At 40.4% G+C, this 23,607-nt stretch overlaps 1 protein-coding gene across 10 annotated transcripts in view; it reads right to left on the bottom strand.

The window, feature by feature from the left end:
- Nucleotides 1-23,607, bottom strand: part of ANK3 (ankyrin 3, node of Ranvier (ankyrin G)) — a 362,370-nt gene that overhangs the window by 19,345 nt on the left and 319,418 nt on the right. For 3 of the 10 annotated variants that reach the window (XM_017825985.1, XM_017825986.1, XM_017825987.1), the window contains exons 36-43: nt 22,913-23,035; nt 22,392-22,418; nt 20,562-20,643; nt 8,574-16,247; nt 7,860-7,934; nt 6,889-7,020; nt 5,752-5,895; nt 1,831-2,503 (exon numbers count right to left, since the gene is read on the bottom strand). In XM_017825985.1, coding sequence (XP_017681474.1) covers nt 1,831-2,503; nt 5,752-5,895; nt 6,889-7,020; nt 7,860-7,934; nt 8,574-16,247; nt 20,562-20,643; nt 22,392-22,418; nt 22,913-23,035 — 8,930 coding nt within the window. The remainder of the gene's footprint in view (nt 1-1,830; nt 2,504-5,751; nt 5,896-6,888; nt 7,021-7,859; nt 7,935-8,573; nt 16,248-20,561; nt 20,644-22,391; nt 22,419-22,912; nt 23,036-23,607) is intronic. The other 7 variants (XM_017825988.1, XM_017825992.1, XM_017825989.1 and 4 more) reach the window with 5 other exon arrangements.

Genomic DNA, 23,607 nt, shown 5'->3' with positions numbered 1-23,607 from the left:
CTATTTAATAACCTTGTCTTCTGCACTGTGGCATCCTTTCAGAAACAATGAAAATATGGTGGACACTGGAAACACGGCCAAATGTTTTATGTTAATCTCCTTCCACTTGGTGGGGGGGTAGGAAAAAGAGAAAAAACCAATATACAAAACCTACCAGTTCCCTTACATAATCATGAGCTAAAGCCTCGAGGCACTAATTCTTAAACCAGCTCTCTAACCAAAGAGGTAATGAAAGTATCTGTTACCATGCAATTACCACTAATGACCAAATAGGTCATTTTCCCCCCAAAGTACAATATCTGTACTCCAGATAAGTTATGCCTTTTAAAAAATATTGGTATCTGAAAACAAATCCTTAGACAGTGCAGATTCTCAATAATAGACCAAGGCAAGGAAGGCTAACTACGAGACAGAAAACTGACCAAAATTTTACCCCAGATTCACTATGGACAGGTTTAACCTGGACTTCTGATGTACAGTGTTCTTTTCCTTTGCATTTTTGCTCACTTTCTGTTAAACACTATGACTGTACATATGAAAATATGCCAGCTATTTGCTGGCAAAACTATTTTAAAGGATAGCAAAGTGAATTCATCTAGCTAGAAACTGATCTTCTGTTATCTTCTTAAGGAAGTCCTCCTGATTCCCAAAGTGATCTGTTTTACTAATTTAACCCAATATAAAATGCAGAATAACAAAACTTGCTTAACAACAGGAATCTCATCAGTAGTAGTTCAAGTGCTTTACAGTCCTGAAAGACAATCAGTTTGCTGAAATCAATGGCCAAATTCCCACTGGATTTGATAAGAGAGTATCTAATGCTCCCTGGAACCTTAAAACATCCTGAGTCAAAGATGCAAAGGATGTAAACTGCTGACAGACAAATGATCGCTGTGCAGATAATGACTCTGTACTGATTTACAGCTCCTGCAGACCTGGCTCCTTCAGTTCCTGCTCACGGGAGCCACGTTCAAAGCAAAGGCAGGCAGGGGCCCCTCACCCATTCAGCAGGGCTGAACATAGCAACACATACTGCCAATGTTGAAAGCTTAAGCAGGTCCAAGGGGAGGCTGGAAAAGCTCATACAAGAGAAATGCACTGAGGATAAATATATAGAAAGCACCCATCTCAGCAGGTCATTATGTTGAAGATAAATGGAGCTTGGGAGAGTGCAGGAGGAAAACAGGATATACAGCCACTCTCCTTCCCTGAGCATTCTCTGCAGTCACTGATGGGAGACAACGTACAGTACTAGATGGATTCGGTATCACCATTCTTACCTTCTTATGCCTGGTAACTCATCTCTTTTAAAACAGTCTAGTAAATGGGCATGACATAATATGCTTGAAATAAGTGTTAATAAAACTGACAATTCAAAAATCAGCTTATGGAAAAAGTAACAACTATCTGAGGGAACGCAAAGGGATGCAATAGAAAGGGTGACTGCTAAAAAGGTACTCGAGAAATAAGAGTAATGTAGTATCCTGGTTTCAGATAATGTTCTTGATTTCAGCTACATCTACAGATCACTTAGATTAATTAAAAATAGAAATACACCAGATAAAGGACGTGAAAAGTAATATTACCTGCTAAAGATAATACGAAATGTTTCTCAAATTCCTGTATCAAGAATGAAACCTGATAAATATTTTTAAAGACAAATACGTCTGAGGACAATTCACCTCAACTATTACTTTTTCCTTTAAATGTACATGTAAATATACATGCATATTCTCATGGAATAGTAGAGCAGCAGGCTCTGCACTGCTCCTGGAGGAACAAGCGTGGGAAAGCTGGCTTACACACACACTCCAACACAAAGGTGCTCACCTATCATCCAAGCGATCCAGCAGGCTACCACCTATCCTGCGTCCCGACGTCGGTGGCTCAGAGACACTTGACGAGTCAGGCTGCCAACCTGTAATTGAAGACATTTCGTGTTCTGCTTGTTGAACACCTTTAAGAATTGACCACACTCTCTCTTCCGTCATCTCCTCAGACTCAGCTCCTTCTTCCAGATGAATGTCCTCAAACAGAGACTTAAACTTTTCTGCCGTCATCTCCTCATCAGTACCAGACTTTTCTCTCTCAGGCTGTTCAGTCCTTACTCCTCTTTTACTAGTCTCTTCACTCTGCCTTTGTTTAGCATCTTTTGATATCTCGCCATAACTACCAAGATACCGTGGAAAATCCTTAAGGTCCACTTCCTCCAACTGGCTCTCGCCTATGGAAATATCTTTAGGTATTCCTTCTCTAGGCACTGAGAAATCGACTTTGCTGTCATCCAGTGAAGTGTCTTCTTCAGTCACCACTGGCGGTGCTGCTGCTGTACCATCTACTTGTCCCTGGGAGGTCACTAACACGTCACTCAGTCTACTGGGAGTTCTAAGGGGTGACTCTAGGCTAGAGGTGTCGCTAAAGAAATCGTCCTGATGGAAAGGGGTGGGCGGCACGAAGCGCAACCCAGTGGGAGTTTCCAGTTCCACTTGAATGGAGGGATAACCTAAGGAAGACAGCACATTTGGACTGACTGGGATGAAGCATGGAGCAACAAATAAGCAAATGCCAAATGATTCATGGGTTACGTAAAGTATGAAACACATGAGGAGGTGCAGGTGTATAAGAACCAGTGCAGTTCTGATAGATTTCGTTGCTTTGTCCCAAAAAGATGGAACAAAGAATGAGTACCGCCAGTGAATAGTACAGTGAAGCCAGTACTTTTGACTATTTTGTTAATAGTCTTTAAAGATTTCAGCAATTGTTTTTGCAGCCATTTTAACATTTTCAAGCTATAGCAGATTGTCTTACGAGCATGCAATAAATCAAATGTGGACAAGGGTGGTTGTCCCTTTATACACAAAACAATCTCTTGCAGCCATATTGTGCAAATCTTTATTTCCCAGTTTTGGTGGGTTTTTTAAATTTTGAAGTTTAATAAACAGATTTTAAAGACAGCAGTAAATCATAACATAGGACAGCCACATTTTCGTCAGTAGGTATTATTTCCACAGGTCCACATTTTTAATATGCTTTTACATAAAAATACACAATACCAGAAATACAATGTTACTAATATATACCTCCCATTTAACCACAGAGTGCAAGAATGGAATAGTTAAAGAATGAAGAACAGAAATGGATCCTAATGAGGATACTAAAAATAGTAAATCTAACCACACAGCAGGATAAAAAACTAAAATAAGGAAGTTAACAAAGGGATAAGAGAACAAAAACACAACAAGGGAGAGCTATATGAATATTTCAGGTACAGTAAAGTTATACGGGTGAGAGGACTGTGGTGAGTAAGGAGATCTTGGTGATCTTGAAGATTGAGGTGATCTTGGTGACATTGGTACAATCAGATACACTGATCAAATAAAGAGAAAAGAAAAATTGATGAAAACATGAAAAAAACACACAGAAGGATTAAACTGAAATATACACACAAAAATGACAACAAAACCTTAAGTTCTTATCCTGGCAAATAAGGCTGGGTAACCTACAAAAGGAAAAAAATACATGCTGTGGGGTTAACTTGACATTGTGCTGCCTGCAAAGGGAGGTGCATTAATAGGGTGCATTTGGGGTTTTGTTTCCTGAATCAGCTGAGAGAAAGGCAAAGGTGGTCTGGTCTTGGTGAGGAAAGGAAGCTTGAGGAAGGTTCAGAGAAGAGGAGAGACAGAAAGCAACTGCAGAGAAGCGATTTTGTTCCTAAAAACATTGATGCTACTATTAAAAGGCGCAAGCAACATTTCAAGAGCAACTTTCTTAAAATGTCAACAGAAAATTATTTCTGTAGTGCAATGATTCAATGACCAGCAATGCTGCTCAATAATGGAGGCACACTGAGCTCATATGCTCTAAAGGAAAAAAAATCTTACTAAAATACAGAGAAAGCCCAATACATACTTGAACAAATTACAAAAAGCAAAGGAAATGTTACTTACAAAAGAAAATCTTATTTAAGGAGCTACTTATAATACATGTGAGAAAAATCAAAGTAACAATCCAATGCCTGATATCTAACATTTAAAATAAGAAAAAACCCAACATTTAGCATCTTCAACATACTGATAAATAATAAGCATTCTAAGGGAAATTTTGTTTTACAAGCAGAACTTCATTTATCCTTTTAATCTGACTCAAAATTAATCTGCGTAGTTCTAAGCTGGTACAGCTTCCTTGCAAAATTATACAATTTTAGGCATTAGCAGATGGAAAATTATATGCTTTCATGCACTAATAAAACACTTTCTTATTTTTCTACTGCCATTGCAGAAATGGTCCAAGTGAAATTCATAAAACAACTGATGGTCACATGTCTTGAAGAGGCTTGGTAGTATATTGCACATTAATTTACCCTATGCAATTACTAAGCATATTTTTTCCCTTGTTCTTTATTCTTTTCATTTTTCCTTGGAGAATTCTCACTGCTATTTATCTAGACAGGAAGCCAAAGAATACACAAATTTCCAGGTAACTTGTCAAGCATGCAATACCAAGTACATTAAAAATATACATGGGCAAGCCTCAAAGGACAACTGTTGTAGGAGAAAAACTTGGTCTTGTCAACTGACACTGAGGCTGATGGGAACAAGTTTACTCAGCCACACACTTGTGGGACCCCACACTTACTCTTCTGAGATACTAATGGGCCACCTAATGTCTCCATAAGCAACTTGGATGCAGGACTTGAAGGTGTACTAAGTAAATCTGCCAATGATACTTAATTGGGAAGAGCTGTTGACTCCCTCGAAGGCAGGGAGGCCCTGCAGAGGGACTTCAACAAATTAAGAGGGCTGAGCAATCACCAACCATGTGAAGTTCAACAAAGGAAATGCCGGATTCTGCACTTGGGATGGGGCGACCCTGGATGTACGGACAGACTGGGGAATGAGATGGTGGAAAGCAGTGCCGGGAAAGGGACCTAGGGGTCCTGGTTGATGGCAAGCTGAATATGAGTCAGCAGTGCCCTGGCAGCCAGAAGGGCCAACCCTGTCCTGGGGGGCATCAGGCAAAGCCTTGCCAGCCGGTCAAGGGAGGGGACTGTCCTGCTCTGCTCTGCGCTGGGGCGGCCTCACCTGGAATACTGGGGCGGTTTTGGGCACTGCCATACAAAAGACATTAAGCTACTAGAGGTCATCCAAAGGAAGGCCACGAGGATGGTGAAGAGCCTAGAGGGGAAGCTAAGCCAGGAGTGACTCAGGTCCCTTGGTTTGTTCAGCCTGGAGAAGAGGAGACTGAGGGGAGACCTCATTGCAGTCTACAACTTTCTGATGACAAGAAGAGGAGGGGCAGACACTGATCTCTTCTCTCTGGTGACCAGTGTCACGACCCAAGAAAATAGCTTGAAGCTGTGACAGGGGAGGTTTAGGCTGAATATTAGAAAAAGGTTTTTCACCCAGAGTGTGGCCAGGCACTGCAACAGGGAAGTGGTCACAGCACCAAACCTGCCAGAGTTCAAGAAACATTTGGATGATACTCTCAGGCACATGATGGGATTCTTAGGGCTGCCTTGTGCAGGGCCAAAAGCTGGACTCAGTGATTCTTGTGGGTCCCTTCCAGCTCAGGATAGTCTATGACTCTATGATACCACACCATAAGCATGCTTTAGGAGAGGAAAACCCCTTTACACACTTGAAACAACTGTTTCTGTAGAACTTAAAATTTTTCTTTAAAGTCACGGTTATACAACATTACTGTATTATTGGACATGTCACTGAACTAAATATGACTATGGAATTCAATTACCATCAATGGGATCATGAAAAACGTTATTTTCATCTGCAAAACTTCTGGTGCCTGAAATATTTCCATAATCAAATATTGGTCCTTCCAACAGGGTCACGATATCTATTCGATTAATTTTTGTCAATACAGAAGTTAAGGCATCAGCTGAAAAAAAAAATAAAACATGTTAGAAAAAAGTTCAGCATTGCAGAACTGTGTAATCATTTTTCTCAGTTACATTCAGATTGCATTACTTACAAATTGCTGGTATGTCCCAAAGTCTTTGGTTCTAGCAAAGCCCATCATTTGTCTAAGCAGTCATTCAGCTGCCTACTTATTCAAGATATACATCTATTAAGAGTCTACAGTGTGTCCAAGTATAATTATATCACAACACAAAAGACACAAAGAATAAGGTCAGAGAGTTCTTAAAGAATGTATTTACTTACTACCGAAACAAAATATCCTTTTACTGGAGCACAAAGGAAGTGTAAAAATCCTTTTACCATTGTGAGGAACAGCAGAATAGGCAGTCACGTAGGTAATAATGCGTGTAAGGCTACTCGTGCAGTACATCATGAAAAATCATTTACAATAATCTTTTCGTGAGAACACAGTAATACTGGAAATTACCTTTACAGTGAAAGAGATCAAAGTAGACTCAAATTGTTCGTAGGAGTATGTGGATCAGAAATGATAACGAACACCACTGACAAAAATCAAACCCTCTATTTCAGTTTGAGGAATTCAAGTGAACTGAACAGATAAACCCAAAAGTATCAGCACAGACTCAGTGTCTCCACCACTCCTTACAGGAGGAGGTTGAAGTCTTTTCCTATGACCTACAGTACTGTGAGACTACCTAACTTTCCCAGGCAGTCTATTTCCATGTTTCACATTCTTTGCTATTGGAAATATTTTCTTTATTGGAATTTAAGTTCATCACTTGTCCCATCAATTATGGATGTGGAGAACAAATTATTTCTTTCTGTGTACATAGTGAAAAAATATGACATATTTCTGACTTCCGGTAAAAATATAACAAAAAGCTTTTTTTCATGGGTGGTTTGTGAAGGACATTCACAATGTTTTCTTCAAGCTGGTAACAGATGAAAGGGCTATAACTTATAAACAACAAAGTTAACTACTTGAACTTACTTGTAGCATTCTTCCCATCTCTGGTAACCCATTTTTTTAATAACATGAAGCTTTGAGCAATAAGAGAATTTGGGTTTTCTACTCGGATTTGATTTATTTCATCCACAGAAAAATTCAGTTCTCTTGCCAGTTCTATAAAGACAAAAAAAAGCAAGCAAGAAAAGGAAACAAACACAAAAACACCAAACAATGCACAAATCCCTCAGTCATCCTGTCAGGCTTATAAATACTGTCTTTTCTTGATCACATAGATATTAACAAAACTACCTGACGCAAACTTTACAGATAACAATGAACATGGCGCTATATACCCGCACTTTTATTTTCTAAGACAGACATAAGTTTGAATTTGAATCATCCATGTGAGCTATTATCACATTTACACTCCGTAAGCCACTTGAACACGGTGGAAAAAACCCTCCTTGGAGGCTGTCTCATCACTGCTAATTTATGAACTCTGGGGTTTTTTTGGTGACTGTTACTCCTCTAGGAGCTTGCTGTGCAGCTCAGCACTGTTGAGAGTTGTCTGCTGCAGCTTTAAGCCCATGAAGGGCCAGCTCTGCCCGACAACACGCAGAGGTACACACAGTCAGGATGAAAGCATCAACTTGCTGGGGCACTGCAGGGGTCCCTGCAACCAGGGCTTTGGGGAAACTGCTGCCCAGTTTCAGCAGATACTCCAGAGGCAGCCCTGAGCCTGAGCAGGTAGAGCCTCTCAGTTCCTCGGCGGAACGTCTTGAGAGAAAAGACATCTAGCTATTTTCCCTGTGAGCCCCTCTTTGCTTTATTGTGAGACCAAGGAATGATTTCCCATTAGGTATCTTTGCCCAGCAACGCATTGCACATTTTGGGAAGCTGGCCTCACTGTGAATATGGGAGAGCCTGACGCAGTCTTGCTGCGTCCTTGGTAAAAGACAACCTGAAAATGCAATAGCAAAGACTAATTTTAATATTAAAGCAGAAAAGCTTACCTGTCCAGCTAAGTCCTAGGTGATCAGCTACAATTGCCATCCTTATATCTGTCCGTTCACATGGACTCTGTGGACCTGTGATTTACAATTTCTCAATTAAAAAGGTTTTGCACGGAAAACCACAATACCGGATAATAGTTTATTATAAATAATAGCTTTAGTTTAACTAAGTTGACGGTGCTTATATTGTTTACTAGAATGGTTGTGTGACCTAATAACCTACAAAACAAAATTTTTTCACAGCTTTTAGATTTTCACCTGTGTAAAGCCAAATGTACAACTACATGATGTCGTGTAATGAAACCAAACATGCTGACAAATCTAGCTGTTAGACTGTAGACAAGTTGTTCAATTACTGGTGAAAACCACCAAGGCCAGATTATCATCTATTTTCTCTACTTTGATAGAACAAATTTGCTGTCACAAAAGACATCTTTCAATTTCTGAGTTACATCAATTTTTGAGTTACATGAATGTCTTTGGCATGCTTCACTAGCTTTCTACAGTACAGAATTCGTTTGAAGGAAGAAAAAAGAGAATAAGACAGCACATACAGATGACAATGACAGAATGAAAACTACAGTTAAGTCACTCCACAGGCAATCACAACAGTTCATGCACTAGGATCAACAAGTTGAAAGTTTTACAAACTAGGCTTGATCTCCACGAGGTGAGCCATGAGAGCTCCAGAAACCTGACTGCCTTCATTCTCACCAGTCCTCTTACTCCTCCTCCTCTCACTGTCGGCCTTTTCAATCTTTGATTTTATAGATGCTGCCTCTGTTCTCATGTCTCTAGCAGACTTCGGTGTAATGGAAGGCTGGTAAACTTGAGTAGCTTCTGATAAGGATGTGTTCCTTGATGTACTGTCTTCTTCATCATCAGAGACCTCTGACTGCATCTTTTTCTCTTCATCAGATAGACGATCCACAAGCTTTAATGTCTCACCACTAATTCCCTTAAAATATTCAATAGAATGTTTACATACCTCCCTAAGCTGATTTTTCTTTACTTTAACTGTTGTCACGGTGACGGAGGTAGATCTTACCTTTACTGGTAATTTAGAAGGAAGTTGTTTTGTTTTTTCTTTCTCTACCTGCTCTTGTTTTGGCAGGGCCGGAGTTCTTCTAGCTAGATTACTCCTATGTGTATTTTTTACAGGAATCCTAGACCTTGCTTCTAGACAGGGAGAAGAATTATTTTGTTTTGCTTTGTCAGGCTTACTAGCCCCTCTCACTTTACTCCCTGTATTGCTTTGGAGATTATTTTGTGAAAAGGCTTGTTTTACTGAGCTGGCCTTTACAGGAAGCTTTGATTTTCCTCTAGCCCCTACCAACTCTGTTGACTTTTGCTGCTCTCCATGTGGTTTTTGCTTATCTCTTACTCTGTGTCCTTGTGTTGTCCCTGTACCTTTTCCTGAAGTGCTTTTTGCTTGATTAGCTTTCTGGAGGGAACATTTTGATTCCAAATGTTCTTTTAGCACTACATTACAGGTAATATCATCTGTAGGGACAGCAGATGAATCCAAATTGTTGTTGTTATTAAAATTATCTTTGGGAAAATCAGTGTTTTCTGATTGCCTACAGCTTGTTTGGCTAGAAGCTGAACTCGCAATCACTGCTACAGTTTCATTTTCTAATCCCTGACCACTTGGCATCACAGCTTCTATCTTATCTGCCACTTCGCCAGGGCCATCTTTCTTCAGAGTCATGGTGGAAGCAGAAATTCCCATTTTAATTGGTGTGCGCAATTTGGGATCAACTTTGGAAGCGTTTACTGCTGCCGATGATTTCTCCAGTGAGTTACTACCAAGTGTTTGTTCCATGCAATCTCCACTGGCCTGGATGCCGGGCTTATGTTCAACTGCTGTTGTTTCTACCGGTCTCTCTACGTTTGTCTCTACAGTGCTGTCCCCTGCCTGTGGCTGTGTGATGGCAGTGACTGTACTTTTATCCCCTTCCCCCTTGTCCCCTGACTTCCCTTCAGAAGTATGCTCACCAATCTGAAAAAATTGGAGTCTTTCTTCAACAAAATCCCTCTTGCTCATGTCAATTGCACCACTGCGAGTCATCTCAAACATCTTCCCCTCATGAAATGGGAAGGGGTTGGGCTCGCTAGTTGGCGTACTCTCATCTGTTGGAGTTCTGGCTGGAGTTGTGTCAGGTGTTGTTGCTTGAGATCTGTCTTCCACTGCCAGACCAAATGGCTTAGCCTCATCATCCCTTGATTTAGTCTCAAACACTTCATCGTCACCTCGGTTATTGGACCACGGATCAAAATCTAGACTCTTAGTGGCCACAGTTTTGAAAGGTGTTGCAAATTCTTCATCTACTTTGTAACTGAAATACGAATCAGGAAATACAGTCCTGTCAGGGTGTCTGCCTTCCAAAGAGAAAAACTGTGCCCCTGACTTCTTATCGCTCTTATCTCCGGCTTTTTCAGAAGCTGGACCCTTTGAAGGTGTCTTGTCTTCTTCAGGGCCTACCTTGCCTTCCTCCTCAATGACTTCAAGCTTACTCTGGCTAAATGAGCGATCAGTCTGCTTTAGAATGCCTTCTGTAGTCCATACGTCCTTTTTGGTTTCAACTGCCGGACCTGCAAGTTTAGAATCACTCTCAGTTAAACCATCATCTTCATCTTGCAAATCATAACCGTCAAGAGAGTCAATCTCTGTCGCATCGGTATCATGGGAGAATTCTGCAGTGGTTGCTATGGAACACTCTGTGACAGACTGGTCATTGTTACTCCCATTTTGCACTACATCATTCTGGGGTGAATCAATGTCAAACTCATTAGGTTTCCCAGAAGTGGGATGTCCTAACTCTTTCTGTTTCTCAATCTTTTCAGGGGCTCTGGGTTTTGAGGTTTCTTTCTGGTCATCTTCCAGCTCCTTCAGTTTGAACGTATACTTTTTAAGCGGAACAGGTTGATAGAGAGATTCGTCATCACTGGAGTCACTGACATCTGCTCCCGGTGGCACAGGAGACGGCGGCTGTACTCTTATGACAGGTTCAGCCAGTTGGCATTTGTCATGTTCATCTTGCAAGTTCACTTCGGTCATCTCCATTTCACTCTCAGTGGAACAATGGGACTTCTTTTCTGACTCGCCTTGGTCTGCATCCAGTGGTGGAGGAGGAGGGAATTCAATATAGGCAACTCTGTTACCTTTGGGTCTTTTGTTAGAGTCCTTATTTATAAGATTAGGCAATGCTTTGTCAATCTGTGGCTCCTCAACCTCTGCCTGTTTCACAGATGTTGACTTAGCCTCTGCTTCCTCCTCTGACTCCTCAGACACCTCAGGTATAGGGCTGGGTTTGCCTGGGATATAAGCTATTAGTGAGTCAGGTGTTTTAGATGTAAACTCATAACTCACTTCCTCTGAACTCGGTGTTTCTGGCGTTAAAGGGCTTTTACCAAAGGACACTTGTTCTAGCGTGTCATCTTCTGGACTACCTTGTGGAGAAGGAGGTTGTTTTTGCTGTCTAGCTGTGTAAAATGTCCCCCTTGTCTCCTGTACTGTCTTACTCTCCTGACTGACAATTTTTTTAATATTTCCTTGTTGCACCTCTTTCTCATATTGCTTTCCTACTTGAACAAAACTGACATAAACAGGTAAGGTCTTAATTTCTTTTACTCCCTCAGTGCTCACTAGCGGTGCAACTTTATCCAAGTAATCACTGTCACCGGGCTCAACTATGTCACTTGAAGGAAACTCCTTTCCTGGGCTACATTCTAAAGAATCTGGTGATTTGCTAGGGGATAGTTCTGTTTCCTCAGCAGGAGGACTTAGGCCTATTGAGCTCTGCTGCTTAGTAACTTTTCTGATTTCTGAATGCTTTATTTTTTCATCTTCCACATAATCAATCTGTCTTTCAACCTTCTCCTTAATCACAGCTGATTGGGATACTTTAGCTGAAAGTTCATAGACACCATCAAGCATGGCTCTCTTCTCCTCAACAATTCTGACTGGAATATGGGACACAGCAATTTCTTCTTTCCTTTTGGATATTTTATCAGCCACTTCACCATTACGTTCCCCCTCCCTGACAACAAATTCTCTGTATAAAACCCTTTTTGAGGGAGATTTTACAGTCAGTTCCTTCACTTCTTCTGAATGAATTCCGTTTGTGGCCAGTTTGTGCTCTGTCACAGTGATAAATTCACTTTCTTTGTCAGTTTTAGATTCAGCGTGATCAACGTGGTTTTCTTTTACTGTATCTGGAACCAGCACATGTGAAAGTTTTTCTTTCTGTGTCTTATGGTTAGAAGTTCCAGGACTTTCCCACGTCCTATAGATTTTTTTGTCCCAGTGTCCCTTCGTTGTTGAGTCTGAGCCATACGCCAGCTCTTTTGCCTGCGGTTCTGGAAGGCATTCTGGCACGCCTTTCCTCGTCTCAGTTCTTTGTTTTTGTGTGTCTGAAGCACGAGAGTCTTCAATAGCTTTCCCTTTACCTGGAACAAGGTCTTCCTGTATTTTCACCTCTTTCTGCAAAGCAGTCCTCCCATCAACGACCTCTACTTGCTTTGCATGTTTCTCTCTGGAATAAGACTGATACACTGGTAACTTACTTTCTTGTAATTTCTTTACTGGAATTTTGGACTGACCATCCAGCTTTTTTTCTTCTTGAGTTATGTCCTTACTCCTTGGACTTATACCTTGTTCAAATTTAAGCCTAATGGAACTGAGCTTTGATTGCTTCAGCTGAAATCCAGCCTCAGGTACTCCAGTCTGCTGAGCACTTCCTTTGTGTTCCATAGTTCGTTTAGAGTCCTCTGTGTGTTGCACAAATATCCTTTTTTCAGGACTGCTGGGCAAACTGGATGCTTTTCTTTCATCCACCTTGGGGAAGCATTTCCCATTGTGTGCATACTGCTTCACCTTACTCCATTCGTCCCTGGACGATGGCAGTTCAGAGAGCGGAACTTTCTCGGGGCTGCTGCTGGCAGAGCTCTGGCTAGAATGTATTTCCTTGCCATTTTTTTTATGCTGCTTTTTCTCTGGAGACTGTAGCTCATCATTCAACTTCTCTGTTTTATCCCGAAAAAACTGTGATACTTCAGTGAGTTTTTCTTCTGCCTCTTTAACAGTCCTGTCCACCCTGTCTTCATATATCAACTTTTCTCTACCTCTGTCTAATCTGTCCTCAGTAAAGCGCATCCACATCGCATGTTTTGGACTACTAACATCTCCAGTGTAGTGTAACACTGTCACTTTATCATAATGATCATCTTTAGACATTTTACCTACACCATTTTCAGACACATCCTTATAGATTTTGGAGAGAATCTCTTTTTTGGGGGCAGTAGCTACTTTTTCTCTGCATCGTTTATCAGTCCCCTGTAACTCTGCACTAAGGGGTAGAGCATGGTCAGTAACTGACTCCTCAGTATCAGAATGAGACACATCTAGCTTTTCTGAAAGAAGCATTTTCTCAGCAAACCTGTAAGACTCCCCTCTTAGTTCTGACAACTCATCATCATGGTATTCTATTGAGTGCTGACTCAAAAGCTTCAGTGTTTTGTAAGAGTCATCAGACATGAGTTGAGCAGAACTAGGGCGACTGTCTTCTTCCTGGGACACAGGAGTGTTAACTCTAGAGGATTCCAGATAAGAAGGAAGTGACTCTTCGGCCGTGAGCTCCTCTTCTTCTTGCTGACCTTGTTCATCTGAACAAGGGAAAGCATCATGTTTTTCCAACTCTTTTAAGTTAATATCTCCCCGAGGTAAGTCTTTCTGATATACATACATTTCTTTCTCTGGATGCTTTTTTGTTTCTCTAATAATGACTTCAGTAGGTTCAGCCTGATTACCTTGTTCAATATGGACCTCTATTATTCGCTCCAGTTTGGGTTTCATTTTGCTGTCCTTCTCTGCATGTTGTGGTGAAGTTTCAGCAGACTTGCTAACATCGGACGTTACTGATGATTTATGTTCAAACAGACCTGCCAGTTCTTTGGAAGGGTCACGTCCAGACTGAAAGGCTTTCATTATGTCATGAACAGACATTGTTTCCTCAATTCTTTCAGATGTACTTTCTGTGCAAGGAGGTTTGTGATAGACCATCCTGGTTGTCGTAGTGATATGAGTTTCTTCTTTTACTCGGACACCTTTACTAAGGACACACTTATGGTCATCTTCTTCACTGCCGCTGGCTTTCATTTGAAAAGCTTTAACCTTCTCTTTAATAGACCCAGAAGGTTTTTGCTCCAGCTCCATAAATGTAGGGGTAGGTTTTGAGGCCGGCAGCTCCTCTGCCTTATGCTCTGCAATTTCTTCAGAGGATGGTTCGTAGCTGCGGATAACATGAACTACTTCAGTTCTTGTTTCTGTAATGACGGGAGGGATGGGTACATCATGGAAAAGTGGTTTTGGCCCTGTGCTTTCAGCACTTTGTGGGGCAGAAGGTGTCTTTTCACTCCTTGTTTCAAAGCCACTGTCAGACAAGGGACTTTTATCTTGATCGTGTTGAGAAAAGTCATCTGGAGACTCTAAAATAGTGTCTGTTCCAAAAAAGGAGTCTGCAATCTTGCACAACTCCTTTTCCGATGTTGAAGGCCTCATGGAGGCTGGAGGCATTTTAAGTTTATGTTCCTGCAAAGCGATAGCTGGTTTTAAAATGCGCTTTTGTCTCTCTTCACCTTCTTTTTTCCCCTCTTCGAACTTGTACTTTATGTTTGTTAATGAACTGCTACCGATATCATTTGCTAAGTAATCAATAACTTTTGACAAGCTATAATCCTTTTCCGACATGGTTTTAGTTTTAATTTGGACCTTCTCTGGAACAGATACAGGAGGGCTTGTCAAAGCTTGCTGTCTCGCTTCATCAATCTCCTCTGTACTGAACTCTACCCAGTCATCCTCAGACAGGTGTCCTTGATCACTTTTGGATACTTTAGCCGACCCTTTACTTTCTAAACATACATCTTTTTTCAGAATCTCACTAACTTTTACTAAGTCCTCTTTTACTTTCTCAACAATTTTAAAGGGCTCTTCATCATCAATTCTACCCTCTTTTGGTATGTCAGGTTGGAACGGTTTCTCCTCTGCGACATCTGTCTGCAATATTGCAGTCATTCTTATCAGATCCTCTTTCATTTCAGCAACATCTTTCAGTATCTCCTGACTGGAGGATAAAGAAGAAGGTGTGGACAATTTGAGAGCAGAGGGTGCTAAAAACAAGGATGATTTTATTGGAGATGAAGTTCGATTAAAGGTAGGCTGTGTGCGTGCCTCTGTAGTCAATGTTTTAATAGGTGACAGTAACGCAGCAGCTGATTTTGTAAGTGAAGACGACTCTGGGAGCTTCTTTAATGCTGGTTCAGACAAAACATTGACTACAGAATATACTGGCACTGTTATTGTTGATGAAGTTACTGATGAGGTAGTTGCAGATATTGACCCAAGGGCTGTGTACAAAGCACCTGCAGGAGCAGTTCTCATTGACTGGAAAGCTGATGGTGCTGAAGATACAAATGACCTGAGTGGAGAAAATGACATTGTTGTAGCTGTTGAAAACACTCTCTCAGCCGTGTCAGCAACTGCGTTAGCAGCACAACTTGCAGAATGTGCAGCTGCAGCAATCTTGTCTTGAAAAACAGCTGCAGCTTTGGATCCATTTATTAAGTTGGCAGAAGATGGGTATTTCAGAGGTGACACAGACCCATTAAGCAATGGGACGTCTGTGTGCCCAGCTACATGTTTTGCTGGCGACGAGAGAGACGAGGCCATCATGACTTTAGTGGATGAAACAGCATCAACTGCTGACTTAGCAGGTGACACCACTGACTTTAGAGGGGACGATAAAAGTGAAGATGCTGATGTGATGACCGATTTAAGTGGCAAACTCGAAGAGTACATGTTAATGTTGGATTTGGGGGATGCTGGAGGCGTCATGGTTATGGATGATCTCTCCAAGAGAGATCCTGCTGTAGTCACTGGAGATGTCCGAGAGGGGAATGTGGTAGTGGATGCCAGCCCTTTTAGACTAGCAGCTTCTGTGACTGCAGGAGCTCTGACGAAAGAGCCTGAAGTGACCTGGATATTGTATGGAGGTTGCGATACCACAGTTTTTATTGGCGAAGAGATTGTCCGAAATGATCTAATCGGAGATGCTACATCACTAACGGATTTAACTGAAGATGTGGTAGAAGCTCCTAACGTGGATTTGATTGGAGAAGTAGAAGAAACAGACCATATTGATTTTAATGGGGAAGCTGTAGGAGTGTTAGAGGAAGAGCTTGATAAGGATGTAAAGCCTGATTTGGTTTGCCCAGGCACTGTAATTGGAGCTGTTGTCCATGACTGATATGGCCGTGTTGAAAAGAATGGCTTGTATGAGTAAGTAGCAGGCAGGGATCTTGTCGCTCCTGCACTCCGTTCAACTGTTTCTTAAATTGTTAAATTAAAATCAAACATAAAAATCAACAAAAATGATTAAAAAACAGAGAGACCAGAGAAGAAAATTGGTCAGTAAACGTTGTAATATTACAAAAAGCAAGTACAATTGTTTGCATGAGTTGGGATGAAGGGGGCAAAAGAAGATTTTAAAAAGGAAAGAAAAAAATTAGGAACGAGCCATATGCTGAGAACTGGTCCAAACCAAAAAGCAACATGAAATGAAAGACAGAAAGCACATAGCAACTAAATCTGCAAACAATGAATAACAGAAAACACAACAAAGGAATCCATAAGGTAAAAATAAAGCCACATCAAAATTTCTTCTCTTACTTCCTATTGACTTTCTGATGTGCTACTTCTGAAATATTCATATCAGCTCTATTTTGCCTGTTTAGGTATGTCTCTGCTTTGTGCAACTCTTAGAATTATCCTTTTAAGAATTTGTATTGTTGCTCTATTCAGATTTGAACCTATACAAAAATATAAACTTGTGCAAAGTGACATTATATAGCTAAAATCTTTTTTTAAACCACTCAGAACTATTTCATGCAGAACCCAAAATTCCTTTAAGTGACAGGCAATTGATGTGCAAACTGTGAAGCAACTGGAAAAAATTCAAATCTATATCTTCCATGCACAATTCGGATATGCTTCACACTCACAAAGCCAATAAGAGCAAGAGCTTTTCTGAGTCAATACTAAAAAAAAAAAAAAAAAAAAAAAAAAAAAGAAAAGAAAAGAGAAAGGAACATATGCATTTGTTTCTCATGCGATATTCCTTTTGTTTGGTAAAAACTAAAGTAAAACTTCACATGAAATGATTTTAAGAAGCATGTCATACATGAAATATGGAAAATATGATATATGATAAACGTGAGCAGGCAAAGCAACTGAATCAGTTTTTATTCATGCACAAATGTCATATCAAAACGAGCACACAGATTAATACATTTTGTACGGTGTATTAAGCACGAATATGTAAACCCTACAAAACCATTTCACAAGAGGTCATTAAAAGAAGAGTACACTTTTTCTACAAGATGTAGTGTCTTGGTACCTTTTGAGGAGATTTCTTGTATCAGCTCAAAGTCAGACCTGTTTAACTTTACAGTTCTCAAAAGGTAATGTTAGAAAAGCAGTCAAAGAAAAATATATTATGAAATAAATTCCTGGCAAGGACAAACCTGTTAAATGTTATCATCCCCCAGAACTCTCAGTTTATTCATAGGCATTTTGAACAGAATCATCATCAACCACATTTTGCATCACAGGAGGCACTCATGCCAGACAGTATTTCTGGGAATCCCATTACACATACATATCCTCTGATCCAGCAATAACATTCAGAGTTGACACTGAAAGCAACTTTGAGGACCTTTACTTTTTTTCTTGAAAGCTGGAATTAGAAATGGAACTAAAATACTGAAAGAATTTGTTCAACATACCTTTCTCTGAAGTTATACTAATAATTTGTCAAACCTGCTTGATCTGTCTTATAGACAGACAGGAACTTACAGCGAAAGAAACTCAACAAGGCTAATACTAAATCGTTAAAGCACACACACTCCTATAAAATAGTGAATATTCAGTGCACCACAGGTCCATATCCTGCAAGGAGAAATGTGCTGGTGCTACAGAAGCCAATCAAAGCCCAGAAGGTACTGTGGATGGCTGGTGATATTGCAGTATTAGAACATTAAGGTTGAAGAGAGCTTGAGTACTAGACCTGACTGGCACAGCCTAAGCCAAGAAACATTCACTTTTCCTTGCTAAGTTATTTTTAAGTACAAATATACTTCTTTCCACTCCTTCCCCAAAAAAACCACCATAGTCTACTGCATTAAATGAGCTAGACTTTATTACGAAGATTAATTAGCATCAGCTGCTAACATTCACCATAGGTTCATACAGTCTTGAGTCCAAGAAACAGACCTTAAAATGATTCTGAAAAGAACTAACAATTTGTTCAGCAGTTAGTGTTAGTAAATATCTTTACAGAGACCCCACTGCACTGGGATAAGTCAGTCTATTTCGACTGACTAGTGAGTCAAGCAAACCAACAGGCTGCCCTCCCAACTCCTCCTTCTCCTGTTAAATCACAGATTCAGATGTGTTTAAGATGCTTTTTCTGTGCTCCTTATTGCAGTTGAGGAGAAGAACCAGTACAAAGAAAAAATGAGTAATTTACCTGTGTGTGCAGCTATGAACTGGACAGGGCAATTTTACTATTCTAAAGTAGCAAAGAAATTCCCCCAACCATGCAAGACTTTAGAGTGGGACAATATTCTAAAGAGTGGGTTTATATAACAGCCTTTTTTTGGCTACTAGACACGTTTGGCCTTAACAGTTTCCATCACTCTGCATCCAAGATTTTATTAGACAGCAGATGTCAGTTACTACCTTCTGTGCATTAGGCCACACTTCCTTGCTTGCAGCTGGTAGTGGAAAGCACTGAGTCTACCCATACACGTGGCCACTGCTCAGACTTGCTCCTCCTCAGCCCCAAGCAAACACTCAGGACCCAGCAGGTTTAGCCTATTGCAGCACTCCCCTTCTTTTGGGCCCTTTGTGCCCTTTGCCTGAGCAGAGATAAAGATAGGGAAGCAAGGGGAATATGCTTCACACTGGCAGGGGTGCAGAGCTAAAAACTCTGTCTGCATGCACATGCATACACACACACATACATACACACACACGCTTGTGTGAGCAAAAAGAACAATCCCTGCTGCTACCAAAACTGCTGGAGCTGTGCCATCGAATTCCCTGCAAATATCTAGAAGTTCATCACTCATATGCAGTCGCTGGAGCAAGCTCCCTGTAGTGTAAAGCAGGCACAGCAGCTGTCCTCCCCCTGTGCTGGGCAGTCTGTGCTCTCTGGAAGAGCTGCACCTCCACGCTCATCTCCTTCCCGCACACCAGCAGGTGCAGGTGGAGTTGTGAACTACACACTCCATGTGCACAGGAGGTGGTGCTCAGCTGAGGGTCAAACCATCAGTTTGTGCTCTTTCCTGGCAAACACAATCATATCTCATAACCTCTTTAGCTACCTCACAGCTTTAAGCAGTAACCACTGCCAAAAGGGACAGAATAGGTAAAGAACATGCAAGAATTCCTACTGTGTCAATCCATCTTTTTTTTTTTTGAGTACAGCTCAAGTGGACTTAGGTTTATTCTCACCAACTTTTTGTAAATGAGACTTAATGGACCTTTGGTGAATAAATAAGTCTTTTTTTTTTTCCTCAATGAGGACTAAAAAATTTCTTGGGAGCAATATACACAGTCATCAACCTCCTTTCAAGCAACTTAATTTTCCTTGTCTCTCAGTTCCCATCAAGCCTGTGACAATACCTTAACAGTCCATCAAGATGTCTCAGCAGATCTGATAGCTTCTTCAGATGCTATATGCTTGAAGTCTTCTTCCAGGCCTGAGAAGGGTAATATATTCTGGAGCACATCTGATCCAAAGAAGCCACAGATCTTATAGGATAAATAAACAGCAGCCATCCACTGGGAACTCCCAAGACCCGATGAAGTTTGTCTATGGATTTTTGGAATTATATCAAAGGGTCTGTTGCAGGGTAGCAACTGAGAAGTCACAAGTGAAAAAAAAAAAAGGCAAGAAAAAGCCTGGAAATGGGGAACAACAGCAGTCAACCTCAGACAGGAGAGGTGAGGGAAGAAAAGCTAAGCCAAATACATTATTGTATTTAACCAGGAAGGAAAGGAATGCCACAGGTCTGGTCAAGGGGAACATAAAGTTTAAGAGGAAGCAATGTGTGGTGCCAGGGAATAAAAAGCATCTGCAGGGAACAGAGGAAAAAGGGAAGGGGAGGAGAAAGAAGAGGGAAAATATAAAATATGAGAGAGTCTATTTTGGCTAAGCATCTAAACATTTAAGTGCTTATCTGAATGGCTTTCTCCAGCCTTGCTGAACTTCTGTGTAACATTCCCTTCTATAGCACCTCTATTCAATGTTTCAAAAGGAAGAGGAACAGACTCTTTTTGAAAGCAATCTGCAATCCTCCCACTCTGGAGCTACATGGCATTTTTAAACACTATTGTGTTTTTACTTAACTAACACACATATTTTGCCAGTCAGGATTCTTCAAGCTCTCACAACACAGGAGTTCACAGACCATCCAAGAGTTTTGGTTTAGACAGTTTTTTTTTTTCCTTTTCTTTTTCTCTGTTTTTTTTTTTTTTCCCCCAGAGCGACACCAAATACAACGTTTATAGAAAAAATGTCTCTTCTCATGAAAAATCACATATATATATGGTTTAGTACATTGGTAAGAGCAACTCACTCATTCCAGGCTCAGTCAGATAGCTGTAGCGCTTACGTAAAGCAAGGGAGACGAAGTTCTGGCGCCGGTCAGCTTTCTCCGTCTGCAACAAAACACAGCCCTGCTCAGTGCCTTCAGCATCCTACCCCCTGTTTGAACAGAACAATCCTCAAACCTCAGCAGGATGGGCCGCCACAACCCCGCAGGGGAGAATGGATGCTTCCATTCAGCTTCAGGATGGCACACTGAAGCCAAATTTGGGCAAGCTGGCAGGGAAGGGACAGAGCCGGTCTCTATTCCCGTGTGCCATGTGAGGAGTGTCAGGCACGGCGGAGCAGGGAGCATGGCTGCTAGAGGTGGCAGAGACCTGCTGTGAATGACTACCCTTCTGGAGCAAGCAGGGAAGGGACTGGAACCCTAAGAGTGAGCCCAGGGGTTCATTCCTGCTCACATCATCTCCGCTAATGAGGCAGAAGAGCTTAGATAGCAGATGCAGCTCATGATGCTGCCTTCAAGTATATCAGTGCTATATTATCCCATCATCACTTAATGAACTGCTTCACACTACTAGAAATGGTGTGATATTATTCATTCTCTGTAAAATAAACCACCTTTGGCTAGAAACAGGAGATCAACAGAAAAGACTGCAGGTACAGACATAAAACATTCATCAGAGTACAACTTAGATCGATTGCATATTTCGCCCCAGATTAATTTGTCCCAAAAGCACATACACCACAATGTACACTGGCTTTAAAGTGAATACATTAAGGACAAAAAAAGGCATGGGAGGGGATTTTTTAATATGCACAAAATGTAAAGATGTGGATTAGAAAGCAGACTACTATTAACTGATAAATTGCATCATAAGTTGCTGCATTCAGTGGCATGGTTGCTAGTGTGATGTCTTAAGTATTAATGGTCCTCCAGAGATCAACTCACTTGAATATGTGGATAAAAATATGGGTTTTTTAGAAAGGAAACTATTATTATAGCTATATAGTAGCTCACTGGGAACAAATTCTGTGGAGTTAAAGTGATGTGGTTGCTATAATTGTTTTTTAACAGGTAAAGAATGTTTTTGTTTGGTTGTTTTTTGTTTGTTGGTTGGTCATTTTTTTTAATTATTCTGATCAGCAGGTGACAACTGCTATTTATTTGCCACCAGGAAGAGGAAAAAAAAAATTGTTGCTAGGTAAATGGGAAACATCTATGTAGTTTCTTTTATAAGATGATCTCAGCTACTACTACCTCTAATGAGTAAGACCCATTCAACTTCCTGACAATCTAATATTGCAGTTTCCATCAAACAATGGAGTTTTAAGCTTCAAATGTCTGAGGTTTATTTGAAAATAGATTTGAACACAATATTTAGAAATTTTTCTTGGCTGCTTTGCTTTTTTGAAAGAATCCGGTTTAGTTACGGAGGTAAAATACTACAAGGCCACTATCATGGTCTCAGCAATCCATTTTTCCTTCTCAGAAATACAAGTCAAAGCATGGTCAGTGTTACTCCAAGAGGTAAAATCTTATCCACTAAACTCTTCTTGATTTTGACAAAAATGGACTTGGTCTGATATTTAAAATTATATAATTTTTCATGAGCTAAATTTTAGACAGCTATTATTCAATGCTTCATTTAATTTCATAACATATAATCATGTTTTTCCACATTTGTGCATTTATACTGTTTTGCAACAGAATATCAGATGTCGAGGATACAGTTATTCTGTAGGTATCATTTCAATGCCATAGGTTAAAAATTGTTTTTTGGTTTTTTTTTTCTGTAACATATTATTTTTCTTCACTAAATCTGAAGGAAATAAAAACAGAAGACAGTGTTTATATTACCTCATCATCTTGATCTGACTCTGTTTCCTTTTGGTCCCAAGATGCATTGCAGAGACAAGGAATATTATAATGGACAGCAGGGAAAAGAATATCAGGATATGAAAAGGACCAAATTGGGAGCACAAAATGCAAGCTGATTTATAAGGCAAAGCAAATCCAAAATGTCAACAGAAAAGAAAAAAAAAAATCTTACATCCAATGCAAATAAACACGTGACATTACTGAAAGCATAAATCTATGACTTGCAGGCTGAAGCATGAGCTGTAAACAGAATTGTAAAAATTATAGGAACTTGACACCACAGTAACAAGAGACTTTAAAAGCGTTCTACATACAAGAAACCAATAAAACAGAAATTTTAAAAGCCTTTATCATATTCCAAAGCATTCTCATTACTGACAACTCACAGGGTTTCTTTATCACTAGCAGGAAAAGAAAAAAAAAATAGACAAAAACTAAAAGGAACAGAAATAAATCCAACCCAACCAATAAGGAAAATATTTACTTTTCCCAACAAATACCTTTTTGTGTGCTGGCAGAGTGATATTCAAGTTGCAAACAGCTGTTTGTGGCAGTCCTTTTGTAGTCTTTGGTTCTTTCAAAAACGATAATCGACCACAGGGTTCCTGGCTGGTGTCTCTTACCTAGAAAAGAAATTTGAATACAGTATAGTCATATGTAGTAATTCAGATTCCTAGAGGAGGTTTCTGGAGAGTTTCTCTGAGCTCCTCTCCACAAGAAGCTATCTAGTGTGTAAGGACCAATGACACTGAGCTGGAGCTCAGCCTGAGGTGCTGAAGGAGAAAAGGTGTCACCACGAAAGGGTTGCATCAGCCTAAAGCTCTCTGATGAGCAATCCATGCAAGACAGGTTGTTGACTGTGTCCAACTAGACAGTTTCATACTGGCATATTACTGATAGACATTTTCTGCTCACCATTTTTTTCTGCCACTTGTGCTTACCAAAATGCTTAAAAACTTCTTCAGCACAGCAGCTATGACAAGGCTAAGAAAAAGTGAGTGTCCATTCATGGCAATTTAGACATGAACAGTCTGTGCACACTTTTTGAAGGCTGTTCTGTATTACAGTATGTTATTGAATGCAACTCCTTTGCTTAGTCCCTAGGAAATTGTGATCTACTGGCAATAAATATGCTGGAGGTCTAATTTGAGATATGGCTTTAGTAAAAGGCTGTAAATCCATATCATGGGTATTC

The sequence above is a fragment of the Lepidothrix coronata genome, unplaced genomic scaffold, assembly GCF_001604755.1.
Source record: "Lepidothrix coronata isolate B3197 unplaced genomic scaffold, Lepidothrix_coronata-1.0 Scaffold124, whole genome shotgun sequence".
Classification (NCBI taxonomy): Eukaryota; Metazoa; Chordata; class Aves; order Passeriformes; family Pipridae; genus Lepidothrix; species Lepidothrix coronata.
Note: the sequence above shows the minus strand (reverse complement) of the source record. Positions and strands in the feature narration are given on the sequence as shown.